This window comes from Drosophila albomicans, chromosome X, assembly GCF_009650485.2.
Source record: "Drosophila albomicans strain 15112-1751.03 chromosome X, ASM965048v2, whole genome shotgun sequence".
NCBI lineage: Eukaryota > Metazoa > Arthropoda > Insecta > Diptera > Drosophilidae > Drosophila > Drosophila albomicans.
In genome coordinates, this window is record NC_047627.2 from 28033211 (window position 1) to 28054257 (window position 21047).

The following is a 21047-nucleotide window of genomic DNA, read 5'->3' on the forward strand; positions in this document are numbered from 1 at the left end:
CAACAACAACAACAAATTATTATGTTCAATAAAGAAAACAAAGAAATCTTACACGAAATATGAAATATGTTTTAATTCGTTTGGTGAGATTGGGATTCATATTTCAGATATTCTCAAATTTCAAATTTGAAATTGGCGCTAAAAAAAATTAATTTTTTATTGCATACTTTGAGGGTGCAAGGTGAGTACTTTTTCGAAAAAACGCTATATCTCGGCCGTATCCTGACCGATTTTCAAAGGACACATATGGCTAGGATCACAAGGACCTTCTCTATCGATTGGCATGCAACAAATGTCAAATTTCATTTCCGTTGGCAAAATGAACTTTTCGATAATCATAAATTTCAGAATAACTCGAAAGCCACAAGGACGATCGGGATCCAATATGGCAGGATAATAGTCCTTGCGAATATATGTAATTGACGCTAGGCTCAAAAAGGATATACCAAAATTTAGCCTTCAATGGGTATAATTGCAACAACAGTGTCTACATGGATCCCAAGCTGTTCCACTTCAAGTCGCGATGAACAGCGAAAAATTGTGCAGTCAGCAGGTGAAATACCAGGCGAACATAAATCAGCAGCAAGCAAAAATTTCAAAATTAAGAATCAATTTTAGTTCATTAGCTGCCGGTTTTAAAGGCCATCCTAAAAGTATGCAACACAAATTTAATCTATCAAAATGACTGATTTTCGACTACTTGCAAAAAATGTGCAGCATACTTTTAGCATCATTGCGAATTGTTCTCCAATCTGACAATTTTCAGGGCCATCCTAAAAGTATGCAACACAAATTTGATATACCAAAATGAATGATTTTCTACTACTTGCAAAAAATGTGTTGCATACTTTTAGCATCAATGCGAATTGTTCTCCAATTAGACAATTTTCAGGGCCATCCTGAAAGTATGCAACACAAATTTGATGTACCAATTGATTTTCTGTTTTTCTGCTTGCTGCTGATTTATGTTCGCCTGGTATTTCAGCTGCTGACTGAGCAATTTTTAGCCACTCGCGACAGTTTTAAGTGGCCAACAACAACAACAACACTTGCACTGAATACAAGAAAATTATAAGTTTTATGATATCTCGAGAACTACGAGGTCGATTTGCATGTTCTTTGGCAGGATTATAGTCATCATAAATATCCTTCGTTTGACATAGGATCCAAAGGATCAAACAGGACATGATCAAGATATACATAGTTTTCGGCATGTAAGAAATTTCTTTTATCTCGAGTCCTGTAAGGATTTTTATCCTTTTAAGTACTCCAATCAGTTTGGGTCTATATAAGAAATGCTTGTGGCAAAGGACATCGCAATCGTCTTTCAAAAGGCGAAGGTAAGGCAGATTTTCTGGAAATTTTGACGATTTTGTGGATATTATTTTTGAAGGAATAATGAAAATCCTTGAATGCGAACTAAGAGTACTGGTTATCCTCATTGCAAAGGACTTGGCAAAGATATGACAAGAAAGACCATTTGTTTTCTTGTCATACATATATCCGCAAGTTACTTGACGCACCCTTAAAGTATGCTACAAAAAATTTAATATTTCGGCGCGCCAAATTCAAATTTCAAACCGTCCAAAAATACAAATTCGGTAAAATTAAAATATAATATTTTTTTAATTTTTAATTTTAGCATATTTTCAAAATTAAGAATTCTTACGCACATTTTGTTTTTTTTTTTAACCCTCCCAATAATTTAACGCTTCATGGTTTTAAATTCCATGGCTAGTTGAAGTAAGCAATTGTTTATTTTCTTCTTTTGTTGCGATTACTTTTAGGTTCAGATTTCAGATTGCACACAGTTATTTCCTGTATGCTTATCCTGGTGAATGCCTTTGATCTGTTGACTTGAAATAATTGAATGCTACCAACAATTGCACAGCAGCAGCAGCAGCAGCAGGAGAAGTCGTTGAATGGAGGCGCAACGGATATTCAATGGGCCAAGCAATTAAAGAACCCCCAACTCTGCGCTGTTGCTGCTTTTGGTGCTTTTGCTGCTGTTCCTGCTGCGCTTGTCCTCTTGTTCTTCGCACTGTTGTTGTGTGCGCTCCAATTCCAAGATAGCTGAGCAATAAAACCAGGAAGAACGTGCTGCACTTTTGCAAATAGTCGCCGCGAAGATACTCTGTGAAAAAAGTGTAGTGGAAAGAGAAGTTGATGTTAATCAAGCACCATCAAAAGTTACGTATACGCTATGTATGCCAACTAAGCAAGAGAAGTGCATAAACTGATGCAGCTTGAGCCATATTGGCCAGCTGTCTAAACACGAAGAATACATAAAAAGCAGCACTGGCAACAACAACAACAACAGCAGTAGCAATAAGGAAAACTGTCACCATTTTGCGACTGCGTCTTCGTCTCTCTTCTCTTTCTTTTAGCGTCTCTTCGCCCACTCAGCTTGTCATCAGAAGTCATATCTCTATGCATATTATTCGACTGCTGCTGCTGCTGCGCTGTGTATGCTCTGTGTTTTCTGGAGCGTGTAATATCCGCTTCCTGCATTTCCGGTTGGCGCTTTTTGCACCGCGTATACGTAATATTTCCACTAGACGCCAACGACGACGACAGCGACGAAGCTGCCACCAAATTGCTTGCGGAAATGCTGCAAAATTAACGAGCATGCAACGCAGCAGCAGCCGGTCTCCACTCACAAAGTGCTGGCGTCTCAGTCTAAGACTGAGAGAACGAGAGCTGAAGGTAGCCAAGGCAATGTTAGCTCCTGGCTGCATCGTTACTTGCTTGGAGAGTGAGAGGGGAGAGGAGGGGGAAAGATTAGGAGGAGGAGGCTAGGAAATGCAAATTCGCGACGCGTTCTTCGCCTTCTTTTGCATCTACTTGCAACTTCAACAGCGGCAACAGCTGCAAATTAGACGCATCGCTTAACCAGCAATGACATAAAGCTGCCAAGTGCCATGAATGACGCTCTGCAATGCGATGCGATGCGATGCGATGCGCTGCGATGCCATCCTCAACTTATCCATATCCTTATCCCTGACAAATGAAAACAAACACTGCCTCCACTCACCACAAACGACTCAAAAAAAAAAAAAAAAAAAAAAAAATGAATATAAAAAATGTGACAGACATTCAGTGATATTTCAACGCCACAACTGCAAACAGCACATTGAATTCAATTTGAGTGCTAGTCAAATCTGCGGTCTGGTTGCATCTTTAACTTTATGGCACACTTGATCATATGACGTCGCAGCACATAAGTTAATCCTTAGTCGCTTCACAAATACGTGACTTCCTAATAGTTTGGCTATGCGCACACATTTTTTCACTTGTGTATGCAGTTTATGTTTTTCCACTCCACTTTATATGTGCAGTGCCCATTAAAAGTGGGGGCAAAAAACAAAGGTAGGAAGTAAATCCATTTTACTATATTTTTGAAGTCTATTATTGCCATTTTTAAATTCGTTTTTTTACGAACCAATATTGGTCTATGATCTCTCTCTCTCTCTCTCTCTCTCTCTTGCGGCTGTCAATCTAATCTATCCTAATATAACCTAATGTCACCTAACCTAACCTAACTTCAACTCAACTAGCCTAACCTAACCTAACCTAACCTAACCAAACGTAACCTAACCTAACCTAACTTTCACCTTACCTAACCTAACCTAACTTTAACCTAACCTAACCTAACCTAACTTTAACCTAACCTAACCTAACCTAACTTTAACCTTACCTAACCTAACCTAACTTTAACCTAACCTAACCTAACCTAACTTTCACCTTACCTAACCTAACCTAACTTTCACCTAACCTAACTTTCACCTAACCTAACCTAACCTAACCTAACCTAACTTTAACATAACCCAACCTAACCTAACCAACCTAACCTAACCAACCTAACCTAACCTAACCTAACCTAACCTAACCTAACCTAACTAACCTAACTTCACCCAACCTTACCTAACCTTATCTAAGATAGCATATAAGAATACTTATTAACTCCAAAAAATCAAATTTTTTAGCAACAACAAAGTTATAAAAACACTTTTTTAAAATACAGCAGAACTATTTATATAATATTTCTAGACAACTTCAAAAGTTACTCTTTTTTTTGGATGGAGAATCTAAAAATGTGCATATTATTCTGTATTTTGTTTATATGTTAAAATATCAGCTTTTAATTCATAGTACAATGTAGGAATCTAACGCATTTCCTTACATTTATTTTGTACTTCTAAGCTCTGTTCTTTTTTTTTTACATCTAAACATATTTGACATAGATGTATATAAAGTTCAATTCCAAAATATGAAAATATTTTTGCGGAAATGGTGATTGAAATTAAGAAATGATAGATAATAGACATTCTTTTTTAACTTCAGTTGTTTTTTTAGCCAGCAAATCCAATGAACTTCTCAGAGCTGAGCTTCATCTGCACACCTTTCAGTCTGTCTGACCATCTGAGTGCGTGTTTGTGTCTCTCACTTTGACGCTTATTCATCCTCTGCTGCTGCTGCTGCAGCTGTGTGTTGTGTGTTGTGTGTTGTCTGTTGCACGTGTGGCGTCTTTTGGACAGCGCTGAAAAGTATGCTATGTCGCGCACACATGGCACATAATTGAGTGACAACGCGGTTAGAGCATTTGCCATGTCCACACACACACACACACTTGTAAAAGGAAAGCAGGCCTCGACAAGGCAAAGGCAAAAGCAGCGCAGGACAGAAGCTGTTGAGCTCGAGAGGCCGAGGCCAGGCCAGAGCAGAGCAGAGCAGGCGCGGCGCATTTGAATTTGTAATGAGATTACACTCTCACACACGCGCACACACACACACACGCACACACACACACTCACTGTGTCGGGGCAAATGAAATGAAATGTGTCGCACTATGTTATAGGCGAGGGAAACTGGACGAGATGCGAGTATGAATGCGAATGTGGATATGGAAGTGGAAGTGGAAATGGAAGTGGACATCAACGTAGATGTAGATGTATGTAGATGTAAGTGTGCCAAATGCAGCGCTTGGCGCGCATATCAAACTGTTAATTGTGGCCATAATTAAGGTGACCTCCAGTTGCTGCTCAACGTGCCAGAAGCTCATTTGTTTCGCGATGTCAGAATCAAACTCTGAGTCTAGCGCAGCGGAAACAAAATTACAGTTACGTGCGGTTAAATAGCAAATTGTAAATTGGGCAACATCTGTTCAACCACTTTTGTAAACTGCAGTTCCAAGTCACCTTCGAAACGGTTCAGCTAAGTTAATTTAATATTAATTTTCCCTTTTCATCTGACTTAAATGCAATAGTTAGTTAGAACTAATTGCATCTTATGCTGAGGCACTTGAAACCTATCTTCGAACCGGTTCAGCGAATGAAATAATGAAAGGATGAAAGTCCTTTAACTTCGCTTAAACCGGTTCAAATGATTCAAATTCAAATGCAATACAATTGCAACAGTTGTTGAGCCACTTTTGTGAACTAATTGAAAAGAAAGTTAACTTGCAAACAGCAGCCGCAGTAATTTCTTGGGCAAGTCACCTTCGAACCGGTTCAGCGGAGTTAATTTAATATTAATTTTCCCTTTTCATCTGAATCAAATGCCACAGTTAGTGAAACTTGATTGCCTCTGATGCTGAACCTCTGAAACTTCGAACCGGTTCAGCGAATGAAATACCAACATTTCTTTTATTTCCCTTTAACCGGTTCAAATGATTGAAATGCAAATGCAACATACAATTGCAACAGTTGTTGAGCCACTTTTGTGAACTGATTCAAAAGGAAGTCAACATTGCCATCCAAATATGCTTGCAAGCTTGCTCACCTTTGAACCGGTTCAGCGAAGTTTATTTAATATCAATACTGCCTTCATTTCTCCTCCTTCATCTTCTTTGATCTGCAATAATTATTGTTAATTAATTTGCTTTATATTATGCCGCTGATACATTTAGAATATATCTTTGAACCGGTTCAGCGAATTAAATTACCAACATTCAATAAATTTCGCTCAAGCCGGTTTGACTGCTTCAAATGCATAAATGAATTTCTTATTACTTTATCCCGCTGAAGTGCTTGTGAACCAAATTGACGAAGATTAGCGGATGGTTCGGCGTTACAAGAGCATCGCTGAACCGTTTCGAAAGTGACTTAAAAATGGTTCAGCGAAGTTACTGTTATGTCTAATCTTTTACTTGTCTCTAATTAAGTAATTTATTTTCTTATAAAAGTTACATTTTCATATATAATTTTACTCCAATTAAGCTAACTTTCGAACCGGTTCAGCGAGGTAAACTCATTATTAATGTTACTGGTTAATAAATTTGACATTCCCCTTAAACAAATTGCAGCTAAATTTTGGTTCAACAAACTTAAACACACTATTTTCGTTTCTTTTGAGGCTGCAGCAAAACTGTTGAATTTTACACATCACTTTTTATGTGCTGCCAAAAGCGAGTCACATCAAAGAAGTAGTCTTGAAGCACTGTCTATTTCTATTGCTGCTTGTAAACGAAAAATTCTGAGTTTGATTGCAGCCAAACAAAGGCGAGAGAAAGAAATGTTTTTGCTTTTGCGTTTGTGCTTGCTGCAATCCCTTTTATTTTTATGTTTTGTTTGGTTTTTTTTTGCCTTTCATTTGAGCGCTGCCTTTGGGTCACTGTTCAAGCAGCAAGTGGGCAGCAAAAGAGCAGTCAAGGGAGAGAGATAGAGAAAGAAAGAGAGAAAGAGAGAGAGAGAGAGAGAGAAGGGAGCATTAGAGTTAGGTAGATGGAAAGACACCTGTGTCTCTGGCAAAGAAATTTATGTGTGTGAGTAGCGGGCCAAGTTTTAATCAACTTGGCTCAACCACAAACGTTTCTCCACACACACACACACATATGTATTTGCATGTTTAGCTGTGTGTGTATGTGTGTGTGTTTGAGTGAGTTTTTAACTGTTTTTGGGGTAGCTGTGACATTTGCGGCTGACGCCCGTCGACATCAACAACCCTTTCAAATCTGTGCAAATATTTATTGTGCATGCTGCTGCTGCTGCTGCTGCTGCTGTGCACAGTGAGCACTCGGTGGCAGGAAACCAACAGTGCGTATACGTAATATTGCACACACACACACAACTCATTCGTCCCAGTTGCACAGTTGCAACTCTTTTCCCCTTTTTGTTCGCTTATCCTTCTGCACATACTATAAAAGAATATTTGATGATGCGACCCACTGATGTCGTTGCTGTCAGCTTCCGTTCGTCCTGTCTTCTCCCCTTCCCTACCAGCAACCCACACACACACACAGAGCCATTAACACACCCACACACACACACACACACAGCAGAGATGCAAGTATGCACAAATTGCATTAACACATTCGAAATGATGATTATCCTCAGCTCAGCTCAGTGCAAACTTTTCGTTCTCTGTCTCTCTGTCTCTCTTTCTCGGTTCTCGGTTCTCGGAGACTGCAGTTTGACGAACTTTGTTGCACGAGAGATAAATAATGCAATTTGTAATTAAGTCAGTCAGCCAGTCAAGTGGGAGCGGGGCGGGGGCGTGGCACACATATGTATCACATATATTATGGGTGCGTAATTAGAAACCATTTGACAAGCGATGACGATGACGATGGCGATGACGATGATGAGTTGAGAAGCAAAAGGCGAAAGGAGAGCGAGCGAGCGAGAATAAAGAGAAGAAATGTGCGGCAGCTTAATTGAAAAACGAACTAAACACACACCTGCAAGTGCGTGTGCGTGTGTGTGTCGCAATGTTTGCTAAATTAAATATGCAACATGTTAATTAAAGCAAATTAGGTTAACCGCAAAGGGGGCGAAAAAAAAAGAGGGCAGCACATCATCACAAAACAATGCAAATTACATATACGTCTGGGCATTATGACACATCAGCTGCACACACACACACACACACTAGCACACACACACACCCGCTCATAAAGCAGAGCAAACGACAGTTATTAAAATCATAGCATACTTTTTTGGGCAGCTGTCGTTGCCCGCACAATGACAGCTTCTCTCTCTCTCTCTCTCTCTCTCTCTCTCTCTCTCTTTCGCTCTCTGTGTTTGTTTTTGCAAACGTCATTTGTTGCAGCTTACGGCTTAATGCCTGCCACACACAGCTGCCGCTCCCCTTCCCTCTCCTCCCCTGCCGCCCTCCTCTTCACTTACTCCTCTGACAAATCAAGTGACTTCAACTCGACGCAACTCTCAACTATTACGCAATTGTAAACGCATTTGTGAGAATTAATTTCTTGCATTGTCCTCCCCAACCACGCCCCCTTTACGCCCACACTCCCTGGTCTCTGCCATCGTTTCTTTGTCATTCGTTTGCTGCAGCTGTTCATTCATCGAAAATAATGAATATAAAAAGCAAGAGCAACAATCGTTGAAAGTCATTTAAAAAACACTGCGACATATGTGTGTGTGTGTGTGTGTGTGTGAGTGTGCGTGTGTGTGTGTGTGTGTGCCGGACACTGCACTTTGTTTGCTAGCAGCTGGAGACGTGCAGCGAAGAAGCAAGGCAACTAACACTGCTGAGAAACAGCTGCTGCTGCTTTTGTAAAAGGAGAAAAGAAGTCGAAGCTGACTCTTAAGCCAACGCACAGCAAGACTTTCGCTCAATCTCTTCTAAAGGATTCAATGGAATTACGTCTCTAGGATACGAAAAGCAGCAGCAGAAGAAGAAGAAGTTGCAGCCAAACAATGCTAATAGCAAAGCATTCACTTGATCAAGGTTTGCCTTCGTCTTTGGCTTTGCCTTTGCCCCGCTTTAAGTGCCTCAACAACAACAACAACAAGTGCTGCAAACATTTTTCAAATTTCCCTCATTAATGCTCTCTCTCTCTCTCTCTCGCTCTCTCTTTTAGATAGAAAGCTGATTAGAGCTGCAGCTGCTGTACAATATCAAATTTACTAAAGACTTAAATGCACAACAAAAGAATTTCAACGAGTGGATTGAGTTTTCCAAGAAACACGGATTTTTTGCTAATGAAATTTGCCTCACAGTTTACGATTATTGAGTGTATTTATTTTTGTATAAGCAAACACCAAATAGTTCAATTAGCAAAGAATTTGATAAATATTTTGAAATGCATTCATTTGCTTCTTAATTTCATAATAATTTAATTTCATTAAATAGAAAGCTTTCAATGAGATTTGAAATTAAATACTGATGACTTATTAACAATTGAAAATAAATTCTTATTGAATTTTCATGAAATAGTTTCAATATTATTCGAATTGCAATTTAACAAGTTTGTGTAGAGTTAAAATTTCAAGAAAATGCTGAGAAAATAGAGAAAGCTTTATTAAATCCTTGGAAATTCATTTAAATACAATTTAAAGTGTCTATTCAATCAAAACAAAGTTTATTCCATATTAAATTTAATACGTAGTTAAATTATTATCAATAATTTAAAAGAGCGGGATATTTTTGGTATATATTAAGACTGACAATATGGTATATTTTGTACTCTATGGTATATATTGAATGCAGTACCATTTCAATGTACTAAATACACTACGATGTAGATTATTTTAGTATTTTTTGCGATAAATGTTTGGTATTTTTTAAGATTATATTTTGGTATATTTTGTACTCTATGGTATATTTTGAATGCAGTACCATTTCAATATACTAAATTCACTATGATGTAGTTTATTTTAGTATTTTTTGCGATATATGTTTGGTATATTTTAAGATTTGCAATCTGGTATATTTTATATGGTATATTTTTAATGTAGTACCATATCGATAAACGAAAAATACGCATCTCTATGTTTTTGTATTTTTTTGGTATATTAAAAAAATTATTAAAATCTCGACTGTAACTTAGTATTTTTTGCGATATATGTTTGGTATATTTTAAGATTGACAATCTGGTATTTTTCGTCTGGTATATATTTAATGTATTACCATATCGATAAACCAAAAATACGCATCTCTATGTTTTAGTATTTTTTTGGTATATTTTTGGTATATTACAAAATGATTAAAATCTCGACTGTAACTTAGTATTTTTTGCGATATATGTTTGGTATATTTTAAGATTGACAATCTGGCATTTTTCGTCTGGTATATTTTTAATGTATTACCATATCGATAAACCAAAAATACGCATCTCTATGTTTTAGTATTTTTTTGGTATATTTTTGGTATATTTACAAAAATGATTAAAATCTCGACTGATTGATATTTTTATTATTATTAATTCTTAAATACTTTGCATTCTGTAATTTTCAATAATCTATTATCTCTCGCAGTTTTCTAGGGCATCTGCTAGTCGTCTACTCTTCTCATTGAGCCTTTTTCCCGATTTTGTGTGTTTTGTGCATTGTTTCAGCTGCTTTGCTTGTTGCAAAGGCAAAGCAACGGAACACACAACACTGAACAAAGCGACATGCACCGCATACCAAATGCAACTCTATCTCCCTCTCCCTCTCGCTCTCTCTCCATCTTTTAGAGTCTTTTAGCATCTCTGTAGTTCACTTCCTCTGGCTGCTCTGTTTGCCTCTGTGTCTGCCTCTGCCTCTGGCTGACAGACTCGATTGTGAGCAGAGTGAACTATTGCGGTGGCCAGTTGAAAATTTGAATTTCGATTCGCTGGCAACGCGCGGCATAAAAAGCATTTTCATTTCATTTCATTGCACGCAAAAGAGAGACAAAAGGGTAGCGTAGAGCGTAAAGATATATAGAAGCGAAGCGAGATTCTCTATATAGAGAAATATGCGTTAACGCGGCTGCATAAATTCTTGTCCAGGTGGCAGCTGCTGCTGTCCAGCATGCAAAGGCAATGCGTTCACTTTTTGTTGGGTAACAGAGAGAGAGGAAGAGAAGGAGAGAAAGAGAGAGATAGAGTGAAGTCAAATATTTACACTGTGCATATCAAATGCAAGATAGAGAGAGAGAGAGAGAGAGATGCGGGCACACATGCGTTACGGATACGGAAACGGAAACGTCACTTTGCGGTCAACAGCAGCGCACACACATACAAATGAACATAAACAGACACAGAGAGAGGGAGGGAGTGGCACATTTAGATGAGTGACCAATCTGCGAGCCCTTGCGACACGTTTCATTCAATTTATTTGCCATTTCCCGTTTCAATTCGTTTTTCGGCCGCCAATTACACAGAACAGCAGCAGCAGCACATGGCAATGGCCCAAATTTTGAATTTTCAAGCAGCAGCCACAGCGTCATGTGTGTGTGTGTGTGTGTTTGTGTGTGTTTTCCTTGCGCCATTTAAACCCTTTAACATGGCTGGCGAAACGAGGCTGCAAAACAATCAGCAAAATCATCGACAGCCCAGAACCTTGGTTAGACAGAAGGAGGAGGAGGAGGAGGGAAAAGAGAGGCGAAGGGGAGTGGCAAAGCGTCTGCGGTAACTGGCAGCAGCAGCACATCATCATTAGCATATTGATATGTGGCCAAATTCGGTCACGTTTCATTTCATTTCGATTCATTTTGACATTTTCTCTCCTCGCTCACCCAAAAAACAAAGAAGACAAACCAAAAAAAAAAAAGGAGTTGGCGAATCAATTTCCTTTCATTGTTTCACAAAACACGACAGCTCAACAACAACAACAACAACAGCAACAGCTGTCGGGGAAGCCTGTGTGCGTTGCTGTCAATCAGTCAATCAGTCAGTCAGTCAGTCAGTCAGTGAGTCAATTGTGCCATACATGCTGATAAGTCAACTTGAGTGAATGAGCGAAAGAGAAAGGCGAAAACAATGGAAGAACACATGGAAAATGAAAACGCAGCTGACAAAACTTGAACTTCAAAAGAATTGGAAACTGCTTACGAAACTAATTGTCTGCAAAACAGTTGTTGCCACACACACACACACACACACACACACACAGCTGTTGGCTGCCACACAGACAGAGGCAGGAGGCATTCGTGCCTCTTCCACTTGCCACAAGACACTGACGAATGCGCTCAAACAAACATATGAATTCGTTTCTCTAGCCTTGACTTCTTTAGCAAAACTTAAAATTTAAAAATTTGAATTCATTTCATTCATTAGTTAAATTCCAAATATGCAAATTGCAAATTTTGTATTTTACTATTTCAATTTGCTTAACAAATTTCTATTAAAGAAGCTAAGATATTTTGAAACGCACAGTTAAATGCAAAGAAAGTTGGCTTTTTATGATTAAATTCTCGAGTACATTGGCAATGATTATGCCAAAAAGTGACCATAATAAATGTAAGAATGAGACCAGTATTATTATTGTTAATAGTATTATTCTTAAAATATACCAAATGTTTTATTTGGTAAATCGCTTTACTATAACATTTGAATTATACCAAATAAATATACCAAATATATGTATATACAAATAAATAATACGCAAATATTTTATTTGATATACTATAACTTTAAAATTATACCAAATAAATATACTGAGAAAAAAACACAAAAATATGCCAAAAGCCAAATGTGGTATATCAATATACTGTTATACATGCAATACGGTATTATTCTTAAAATTCGATATACTATAACATTTGAATTATACCAAATAAATATACTGAGAAAAAAACACAAAAATATGCCAAAAGCCAAATGTGGTATATCAATATACTGTTATACAAGCAATTCGGTATTATTCTTAAAATATACCAAATATATTATTTGATAACTTTAAAATTATACCAAAAAAATATACTGAGAAAAAAATATGGTATTATGGTATTATTCTTAAAATATACCAAATGTTTTATTTGATATACTATAACTTTAAAATTATACCAAATAAATATACCGAGAAAAAACACTAAAATATGCCAAAAGCCAAATGTGGTATATGGATATACTATTACATTTCAATTTTATAATACTGAAATGTACCGAATATTATATTTGGTTTAAATACTTATATACCAAATTAATATACTGCGAAAAATACCGAAATATACCCAAGGCTATATTTGGTATACCTATATACTATTGCATTTAAAATATAAATATATAATATAATCAATCAAAATATATATAAATAAATAATCAAAATATACAAGGTTGCAGCTGCTTTTTTTTTTGCCATATCAAATTATTTCTTAAATAACTTAGATAATCGTCTCCGCTGTTAAAGTTTATCAGGTCTATATAGATAATTCTCTGGCTAGTTATATCAAAACATATTTTTATTTTCAATAAAGATGAATCTTATACTATGCTCTTGATTATCGCTTTAGTTAGAGCTAAGAATGATCTTGGAATTATTTTTCTGTTTTAAGATAATTGTAAAAATGAATAAAATTATATATTTTATGGCGAACAAATCAATCTTGGCTTGAAATACAATGCTAATCCACAGCTATAAGAGTAAGTTTTACTTATTTGGAAAATAGTTGCATCTTATTTTTTTTACAGGCCACATTTTTTTCTAAAGAATTACCCATAAATACTTTCTATTCTATGTGTAGCGGGTATTAAAAGTTATGATGCAAAGAACTGAATTTCTTCTAATAAAAACTATAGCTTACTTCGTGGCTATTGTGTGAAGCACTCGCTCTGTCTAAGTATCTTTTAATAGTTTTACTTTTCGGGCTAAGCTCAAAAGATATTTTGTAGATCTCGTGGCGAGCTTAGGTTATTTAAGTGTTTTGTTTGGGGGGCATTTTATCTGACGCTCAATCTGGCTCGTCATCAAGCATCTTTTTAATAGTTTGGCGCAAGTTTAATGGTTTCTCTTGCGGCGCGTGGCACGTGGCAAGAGGCAATCAGTTTGGCAGCATAGGCAGTTGCAAGTTCGCAGTTCTCAGTTGGCAGTTGGCAAGGAAAAATTGTGTACGATGTGCGCGGTTTGTTTGTTTTTTCCGTTGCCATTGAGCGGCAAGGCTTCAAAAGCTTCACTGGCAGCAACGTGCAACATGCAACATGCAACGCAAACAGCAGAAGCAGAAGCAGAAGCACTCAACGGATTTACCAGTCGTCTTCGAGTGAGTGTGCAAGCATTTGGATTGAGTCACAGCTAAAGTCTACAAACTGCCGGCGATGCCTTTGACAGGCTTTGACCTGACTGCCAACTTCTTTCTTTCCCCCTTTCACTCTCCTTCTCACTCTCCTCGCCATGCTGCTATTGGCAATCGCCTTGCTGTGCTTCGACAGCCGATAAAAGTTGAAGTTGTGTGTCTTCAATGTCGCTCGATAAGTTTTGCCGGCTTACGTTGCGCCATCTTCATCTTCATCTTTTCGTTTCAACTCTTGCTCTTTGGAAGAGGTCAGTCGCTGTGCTTATTTTCTATTTCCCATTTCTGTGTTTTTGTTTTTGACGTGCAGCTGACGCTACTTTGGCACGAAATAATATTTGCATAATGGCAAAATAGACAAACTGCAGTTGAAACTCTTGGCTGCTGCTGCGCCAGAGATGACAAATGACATTAAGGAGGCTTAGCTATCAGCACGCCGCATTGGAATTTGACTTTCAAAGCGAATGCACAGTCACAGAGAGAGAGTGAGCGAGAGAGAAAGAGAGAGTGAAGAAATTATGCTGCTGTGTCCTTTGGCTGGGCAAAAGTCCCGCAGACAGCAATTATTTTGTGCAGCTGCAGCGGAACGCTCTTTGATCCTCTTTGGCCATATATTTGCTAACGACAATGACGCAGGTATCTCTCCCTGTCTCTCTCTCACCAGTTGTAGGTGTATGTGTATGTGTGTGTGTGTGTCTGCCACGTTGTTTGTTTTATGGGCGCGCCCGCCACTTGGCCCAAGTGCAACTCTGCAGCCAACTTTTTGCCATCGTCGTCGACGTCGCTTGAAACTTCTCAATGGCACTCGGCAATCTCCCCCCCCCCCCCCTCTCTCTCACTCACTACCTCTCCCCTGCCTCCCCCACTCCACTTACAGTCTCGCTGTTGACTGCACTAAAGTCATTCCTAATCCTGGCTGCTGCATATTTTTACTGCTCAGCACGTCGATGGCTGCCAAATTAGAGCAAATGGAGCCAAAAGGACTTCATCGATTTGGCTTACGGAGACGGAGATGGAGACGGAGGACTTTCAACGTCGGAATCCGAATCGGAATCGGAGTTGGTGCTGCCAACTCGCTTTAAGCGCATTTCCTAGCCTAACCATAACTAGGTGGGAATGAGCAGTTGATGCTTGCCAGCAGCGTGGAGAGACGCCATAATAAACTTACACTTCAATTGCCAGATTGAATCGGCCAGTAAACGACCTTTTTGCCCCTTTGGGACTCTGCGAAATGCATACATACATAGATGATGCAATGGCACAATGGCAACCTCCAAAATTAAAGCTAAATCTCTTGCACTATGTAAAAAGAGTGAAGAAAGCTAAAGTTATTTCGGGTAATAAATAAAGCCATTTATCTAAAAGATACAAATAAATATCTTCTTGTTTTAAATCACAATTTTAACTTCCTAATAAATGTCATTGCTGTAAATGTGCCCATATTCGTTACTTTAAAATAACCATATTATTATTCGGAAATATAAAATATTTACAGATGGTCACACTTTTCTTCATTTTAGCAAGTAATAAATAGTTGAAGCAATGGAATAAAAATAAATTGCTAAAGTTGAATAACTTTAAAATGATGTTATTATATTTTAATGAGCCCATACTCCACGCGTGAAAAACACCATAAGTTAGATCTTGTAGTATGGTCACACTTTTCTCATTTTACTCAAGACTAGACATGCAGCATAACGCAAAGTACAAATAGTTTAAGTAATGAATTTCTAAAGATAAAGATTGACTTAAAAATTATATTAATATATCGAATAATATTAACTTGATAAAGCAAGACAATTTAACATTTAATAAACTGCATCACACAAAGATATTTCTTCATGTTTATGTACTCGATACAATTGCAATAAATTTTGTTCTTTCTTCACTTCATCATTTTCAGTCAGCAATGAATTCTAAACAACCAACAACAATAATAGCTGACATTCATGTGTGTGGCGCCTTAATTATTCTAATATCATTTGACATTTCTGCTGCTTGCTGTTGACTGTTTAATGTTGAACAGTCTTTATAGCTGTCTTCACATCACAGTTTTTCGCATTCTCCTCGCTGTTCTAATAGATACATTTGTCTCAAACAGCACACCTTTTATCTCTCGTCGCAGTATCTTTATGTGTATTTGTGAGTGTGTATCTTAAAGTTACGTTTTTACAGCAGCTGATGAGATACATCAAGAGCAGCAACAACAGCAACAGCAACAGCGGCTGAGGCGCAGCTGCAACTTGAGCTCGTTGGCTCGTTGCCTCGTTTTATAGCAGCTAAATTCGCAGCCGAGTCTTTGGAAATTGTACAATAAATTCAGTTGAGACTCGTAAATTATATTTATCTGGCCCAAGCTATTCACCTGTGCATCGGACTGACTGTCTGACAGTATTTACACCCGGCAAGCATAGTGTAGAAGGGTATCATAAGTTTGGGTAACAGGCAGAAGTCAATAATCTGGTATATTTTGTACTCTATGGTATATTTCGAGTGTGGTAGTATACCAAAAAAAAAAAAAAAATTAAATATACCAATCGCTATTATTAGTGTAAAAGTATATTATTTATATATATTTCAGTATTTTAATTCGGTATATTAATTCGGTTTATTTTGAGAATAATAATAAAATATGTGTTGGGCTTTACGTTATATTTAAAATGAAGTATACACATACCACTTGGTATATTTCAGTATTTTTTTCGGTATATTATTTTGGTATATTTTATTAATAAAATAATATTTTGTAATATATGGTATATATTTTAAATGTAGTAGTATACTGACAAAATATTGAAATATACCAACGGCTAAAATTAGTATATAAGGATATAATTGATATATAGAGATAACAATTATATTTCGTATATTTTAGTATTTTATTTTTGGTATTTGAATTTAGTATATTTTGAGAATTATAATAAAACAAGTGTTGGGCTTTATGTTATATTTAAAATGAAGTATACACATACCACTTGGTATATTTCAGTATTTTTTTCGGTATATTATTTTGGTATATTTTGAGAATAATAATAGAATAATAATTTGGACTCAACGGTATATTTTGAATACAGTAGAATACCAAAAAAAATACTGAAATATACCAAAGACTGTAATTGGTATAGCATATATACCAAATTAATTTGTTCGGTATATGGATTTGGTATGTTTTAAAAATAATCGCACAATAAGTTTTGTACTTTAGTATATTTTGAATGTAATAGTATTATGTTGGTATATTTTGAGAATAATACCGCATTGCTAGCGAGTATCTCATGGTCGATCACACTCAACTGTAGCATTCTCACATGTTTTTGTCCATCTACGTCTTCGCAATGTTTTCAGTATTTTTTTGTCTGTCTATATCTTCGCAATGTTTTCTGTATCTTTCAGCTGTCTATAACTTTGGTATGTCTTGAGTCTCTCTCTCTCTCTTTCTCTCTCTCTGAAGCTACCATATAGTAAAAACTAAAAACGTTTCTAATCCAAAAGAACGTCAGATGCATGCGCAAAATGTTTGCCGTGTTTGGCTGTCGAACACAGTTCAGTTCAGTTCAGTTGAGTTTCAGTTTCATTTTCAGTTTCAGTTACAATTGCAGCTGACTGGCTCTCGTTGTTGTTGTTGTTGCTGTTGTTGCTGTTGCTGGTGACAATTGTCACTGGCCATTTCGGACATTCGTTATCAATTGTCAACAACTGTTAGTGTTGCTGTTTGTCAAGTTATGTGTCTGTTTGTATGTGTGAATGCCTCTCTTACAGCTTTTGCAGTTTTCGCATCTTTGGCACGTTTGGCTCTTCTACTTGTCACCTAGTTGTTGCTGCTGCTAGCTGAGTGCAATTTTCCAATTTCTAGTTAACCTTAAAAGGCAAAACGCAGGCATATAACGAGCACTCTCTCACACTTTTCACCCGCTTTCTGTCTGATCAAGAACGCAGCAAACCAGCAAGAAATATGGCAACAAAATTGCAGCTTGACAAACAGCAACAACAACAACAACAACAACGAGTCAAGCATAAGGCAACAACTCGTTGCGAAATAAAAGGAAAATAGAAAAACACACGCCAAATTGAAGCACTGACATATTTTCCAATTTGGTGGCAGCAACAGCAACAGCAGCAACAGCAACCAACAGCAGCAACATCTTTTGTGGGGGCGTTGCAGGTGCCAAAGGGGCAGGCACCTTTATCCTGCAAATGTGTGTGTGTGTGTGTGTGGTTGTGGTTATGTGTATGTGTGTGTGTGGTTGTCGCCTGGCTGACTGCGTCTGCAATTGCCAAAAACGTAGAGCCGCCTCTCAACTCGACATACACCGAGAAATTTTTGCGAAGCTGCCATTTTTCATTTGCCATTTTTATGCCCTCGCCTCACAGAGGGTATTATAAATTGATGATAAAGTATGTACCCAACGGAACCTGCCATAAAACCGCCATCTACACACACACACATATGTGGCAGAAAGCGTTATGCAACTCTCACTCTCTCTCTCTCTCTCTCTCTATAATTCACGATACCCGCAAAATGATTGCAAGACAAACTTGATACGCAATTTTACGCTTCACTTCGGATCTGCAGAGATGAACAAACTTTGCTGCTTTGCCAAATCAAATTTCAATATTTGCAATACGTTCAATATTCGATTTAGATTCCATGTAAATCATTTAAACAGCAAATATAATTAAATAAATTGTATTAATATTAAAATTCTTATTTCGAAAATTAATCATGTCAATATTTAAGCAACAAATTCGTGTAGTTGACATACACTTATTTAAAACATTTCGTCATCTTTCCTTAAGAGTAACAGAAAGCCAGTTCAATAAAATATTCCAATGAAGAAGATGTTCACATATTTCAAATTAGTTTTGCAAATAAAAAAATAAATAATGCTGCAGATACAAATTTGTTCTTTTGTTTTAAGGAACTCAGTCTAATAAATTACCATATTTTCGATAAATACGCCAAGAATTTTCAATTGCTAAAGGAAATGCTTCGAAGTAGTCAATAATCAAGTTTTTGCAGAATAAGCATTCAAAATTAAAGCTTCAACTTCGCAACTTTAGCAACGATCGAAATAAAAGAATAAGCATCAAACTTAAAGCTTAGCCTCTTTCTTAATTTACATATTATACTTTAAGTATTAAATTTGAAAATAAATGGGAAACTCTTCCAAATTTGGAGTTTAAAATGTATTTGAAATTTATAATATTCACTTCAAATAAGTGAATATGCATAAAACTTTACTTTAAATGTCAACTTAAAAACATATAGCTTGAGCTTTAAAATTTGACTTGAAAATATATTTGAAATGTACTAAAATACCATTTAATAATATGCTAATATAAGCATGGTTATTAACATGCAAACTATATTCAAAATTTACTTATGATATTGAAAATTATATTTCAAATAATATTTTTCCCTATTTTAAATATTACAAATGACAACTCAGAGACCGTAATCACTATAAGTTTAATTTGTATGCAATAAATTTGATGTTTTTCGTTTATTGTCACAAATTAAAATCAAAAATAATGATTAACAAAATAAAAATTGCTTTGCAAAAAGTGTAATTTATAGCAAACAGTTGGCAACGCAATCTAATCTTATATAATCTAATCTTGTATATATATATATAGTAATGCAAGTTCAACTCTGGCAACACTTTCGATCTTTTGTCGAGGCTCCAATGAATCGATTCTTTGTGGGCAAGCGTAAAGACTTTGTCGTAGGGCAAAATAGCAAAATAGCAAAAGTCGCGAACTTTGTTCTCTCAACTCTGGGTAATTCCTTTTGGTATTTCGCCAGTTTTTTCGTGCTGCATGCTGCGTGCTGCGTGCCACACGACGACAGCAATACAGGAATACTCGCAGTGCCTGCAACGTCGAGGCAGTTGCAACAGTTAAACATTGTGGCAGAGGCGGAACGAACAAACGAGAGAACCAACCGGCAGCAGCAAGTGGCAACTGCCATTCATCATAATTTGGGCGCCAAACAAAGAACGCCACAAAAAAAATGGAAGGAGGAGGAAAAAAAACCAGCGTGATGAAAAAAGCAAGGAGCTAGAACAAAATGCTGCAAACTGGTTGCGAAAAAAAAGCGCAACGACAACGCGTTCAAAATGGAAAATGGAAAAGGGAAAATGGACAGCAGACGACGACGAGGACGACGAGGACGTCATGGAATTGGTTGGCCACAGGCTCAGCATGCAGCTGACAGTGTTGAGGCATTTCTTTCCTTTAACACTCTCCCTCTCCCCTCTCTTCCTACGCACAGCTTTTGCTCTTGCCATTTCCCTAGCTGCACTTTATATTCATTTGTAGGCCTAATTCATCTTCTCTTTTCTCTCTATTTTTTTCTTGCCTCGACACGCCGATTTCTGCGGTTTGCCCCAGTCTCTGTATCTCTCCACCTCTTTCTCTCTCTCTCTCTGTCTCTCCGTCTCTCTTGTTGCATTAATTCCTTTCGCAGCAGCTGTTGCTGGCAGTTGCAATTCATCCTGACAGCCGCAGCAAATGAACTGCAATTACAACATTTGACACATGTCGCAATTGCACAAACACTTCACTCTATCTCTAGTGCTCTTTCTCTCTCTCTCTCTCTCTTTCACTACTTTTCTCACTAGTCTTCTGTTAAATTAGAGATGCTTAATACATTGTTAGTAGACTTACGCCACATTCAAGCAATTGAAGTCTTAAATTGCAACAAATACTATTTAGGGATGATTTCAACCTGGCATTATCTTCTTCGGAATATCACCTCCGATATAAGTTATCTTGACCTATCTCCATCAACACATATTCCAGAACATATCTTCAACGTCACATGCTCTCGAATGTGAGATACTCACAATCCATTTTGAATAAAATCAAAGCAGTGCTGTATTATTCTTAAAATATACCACATAATATACAGCAAAAAAGCACCACATTCAAAATATATTATTAAGGTCAAAATATACCATATTTTTGCCAAAGCAATAACACATATTTGTTTGTCCTATTTTCTTTTTCTATATCTTTGTCTTTCGGAGCATTACCAACCAACGTTATATAGAAATTCCTAGGCTAAAACTGAGCAGGAAACACAAAGTCTTAACAAAAGTAAATTC

General features: G+C 37.0%; 1 protein-coding gene across 1 annotated transcript in view; it reads right to left on the minus strand.

The window, feature by feature from the left end:
• Nucleotides 1-1701: 1701 nt before the first annotated feature.
• Nucleotides 1702-21047, minus strand: part of LOC127565692 (GATA zinc finger domain-containing protein 21-like) — a 74086-nt gene continuing 54740 nt past the window's right edge. The window contains exon 3 of the mRNA XM_052005488.1: nt 1702-2134. Within this exon, the coding sequence (XP_051861448.1) occupies nt 1942-2134 (193 nt within the window). The 3' untranslated portion in view covers nt 1702-1941. The remainder of the gene's footprint in view (nt 2135-21047) is intronic.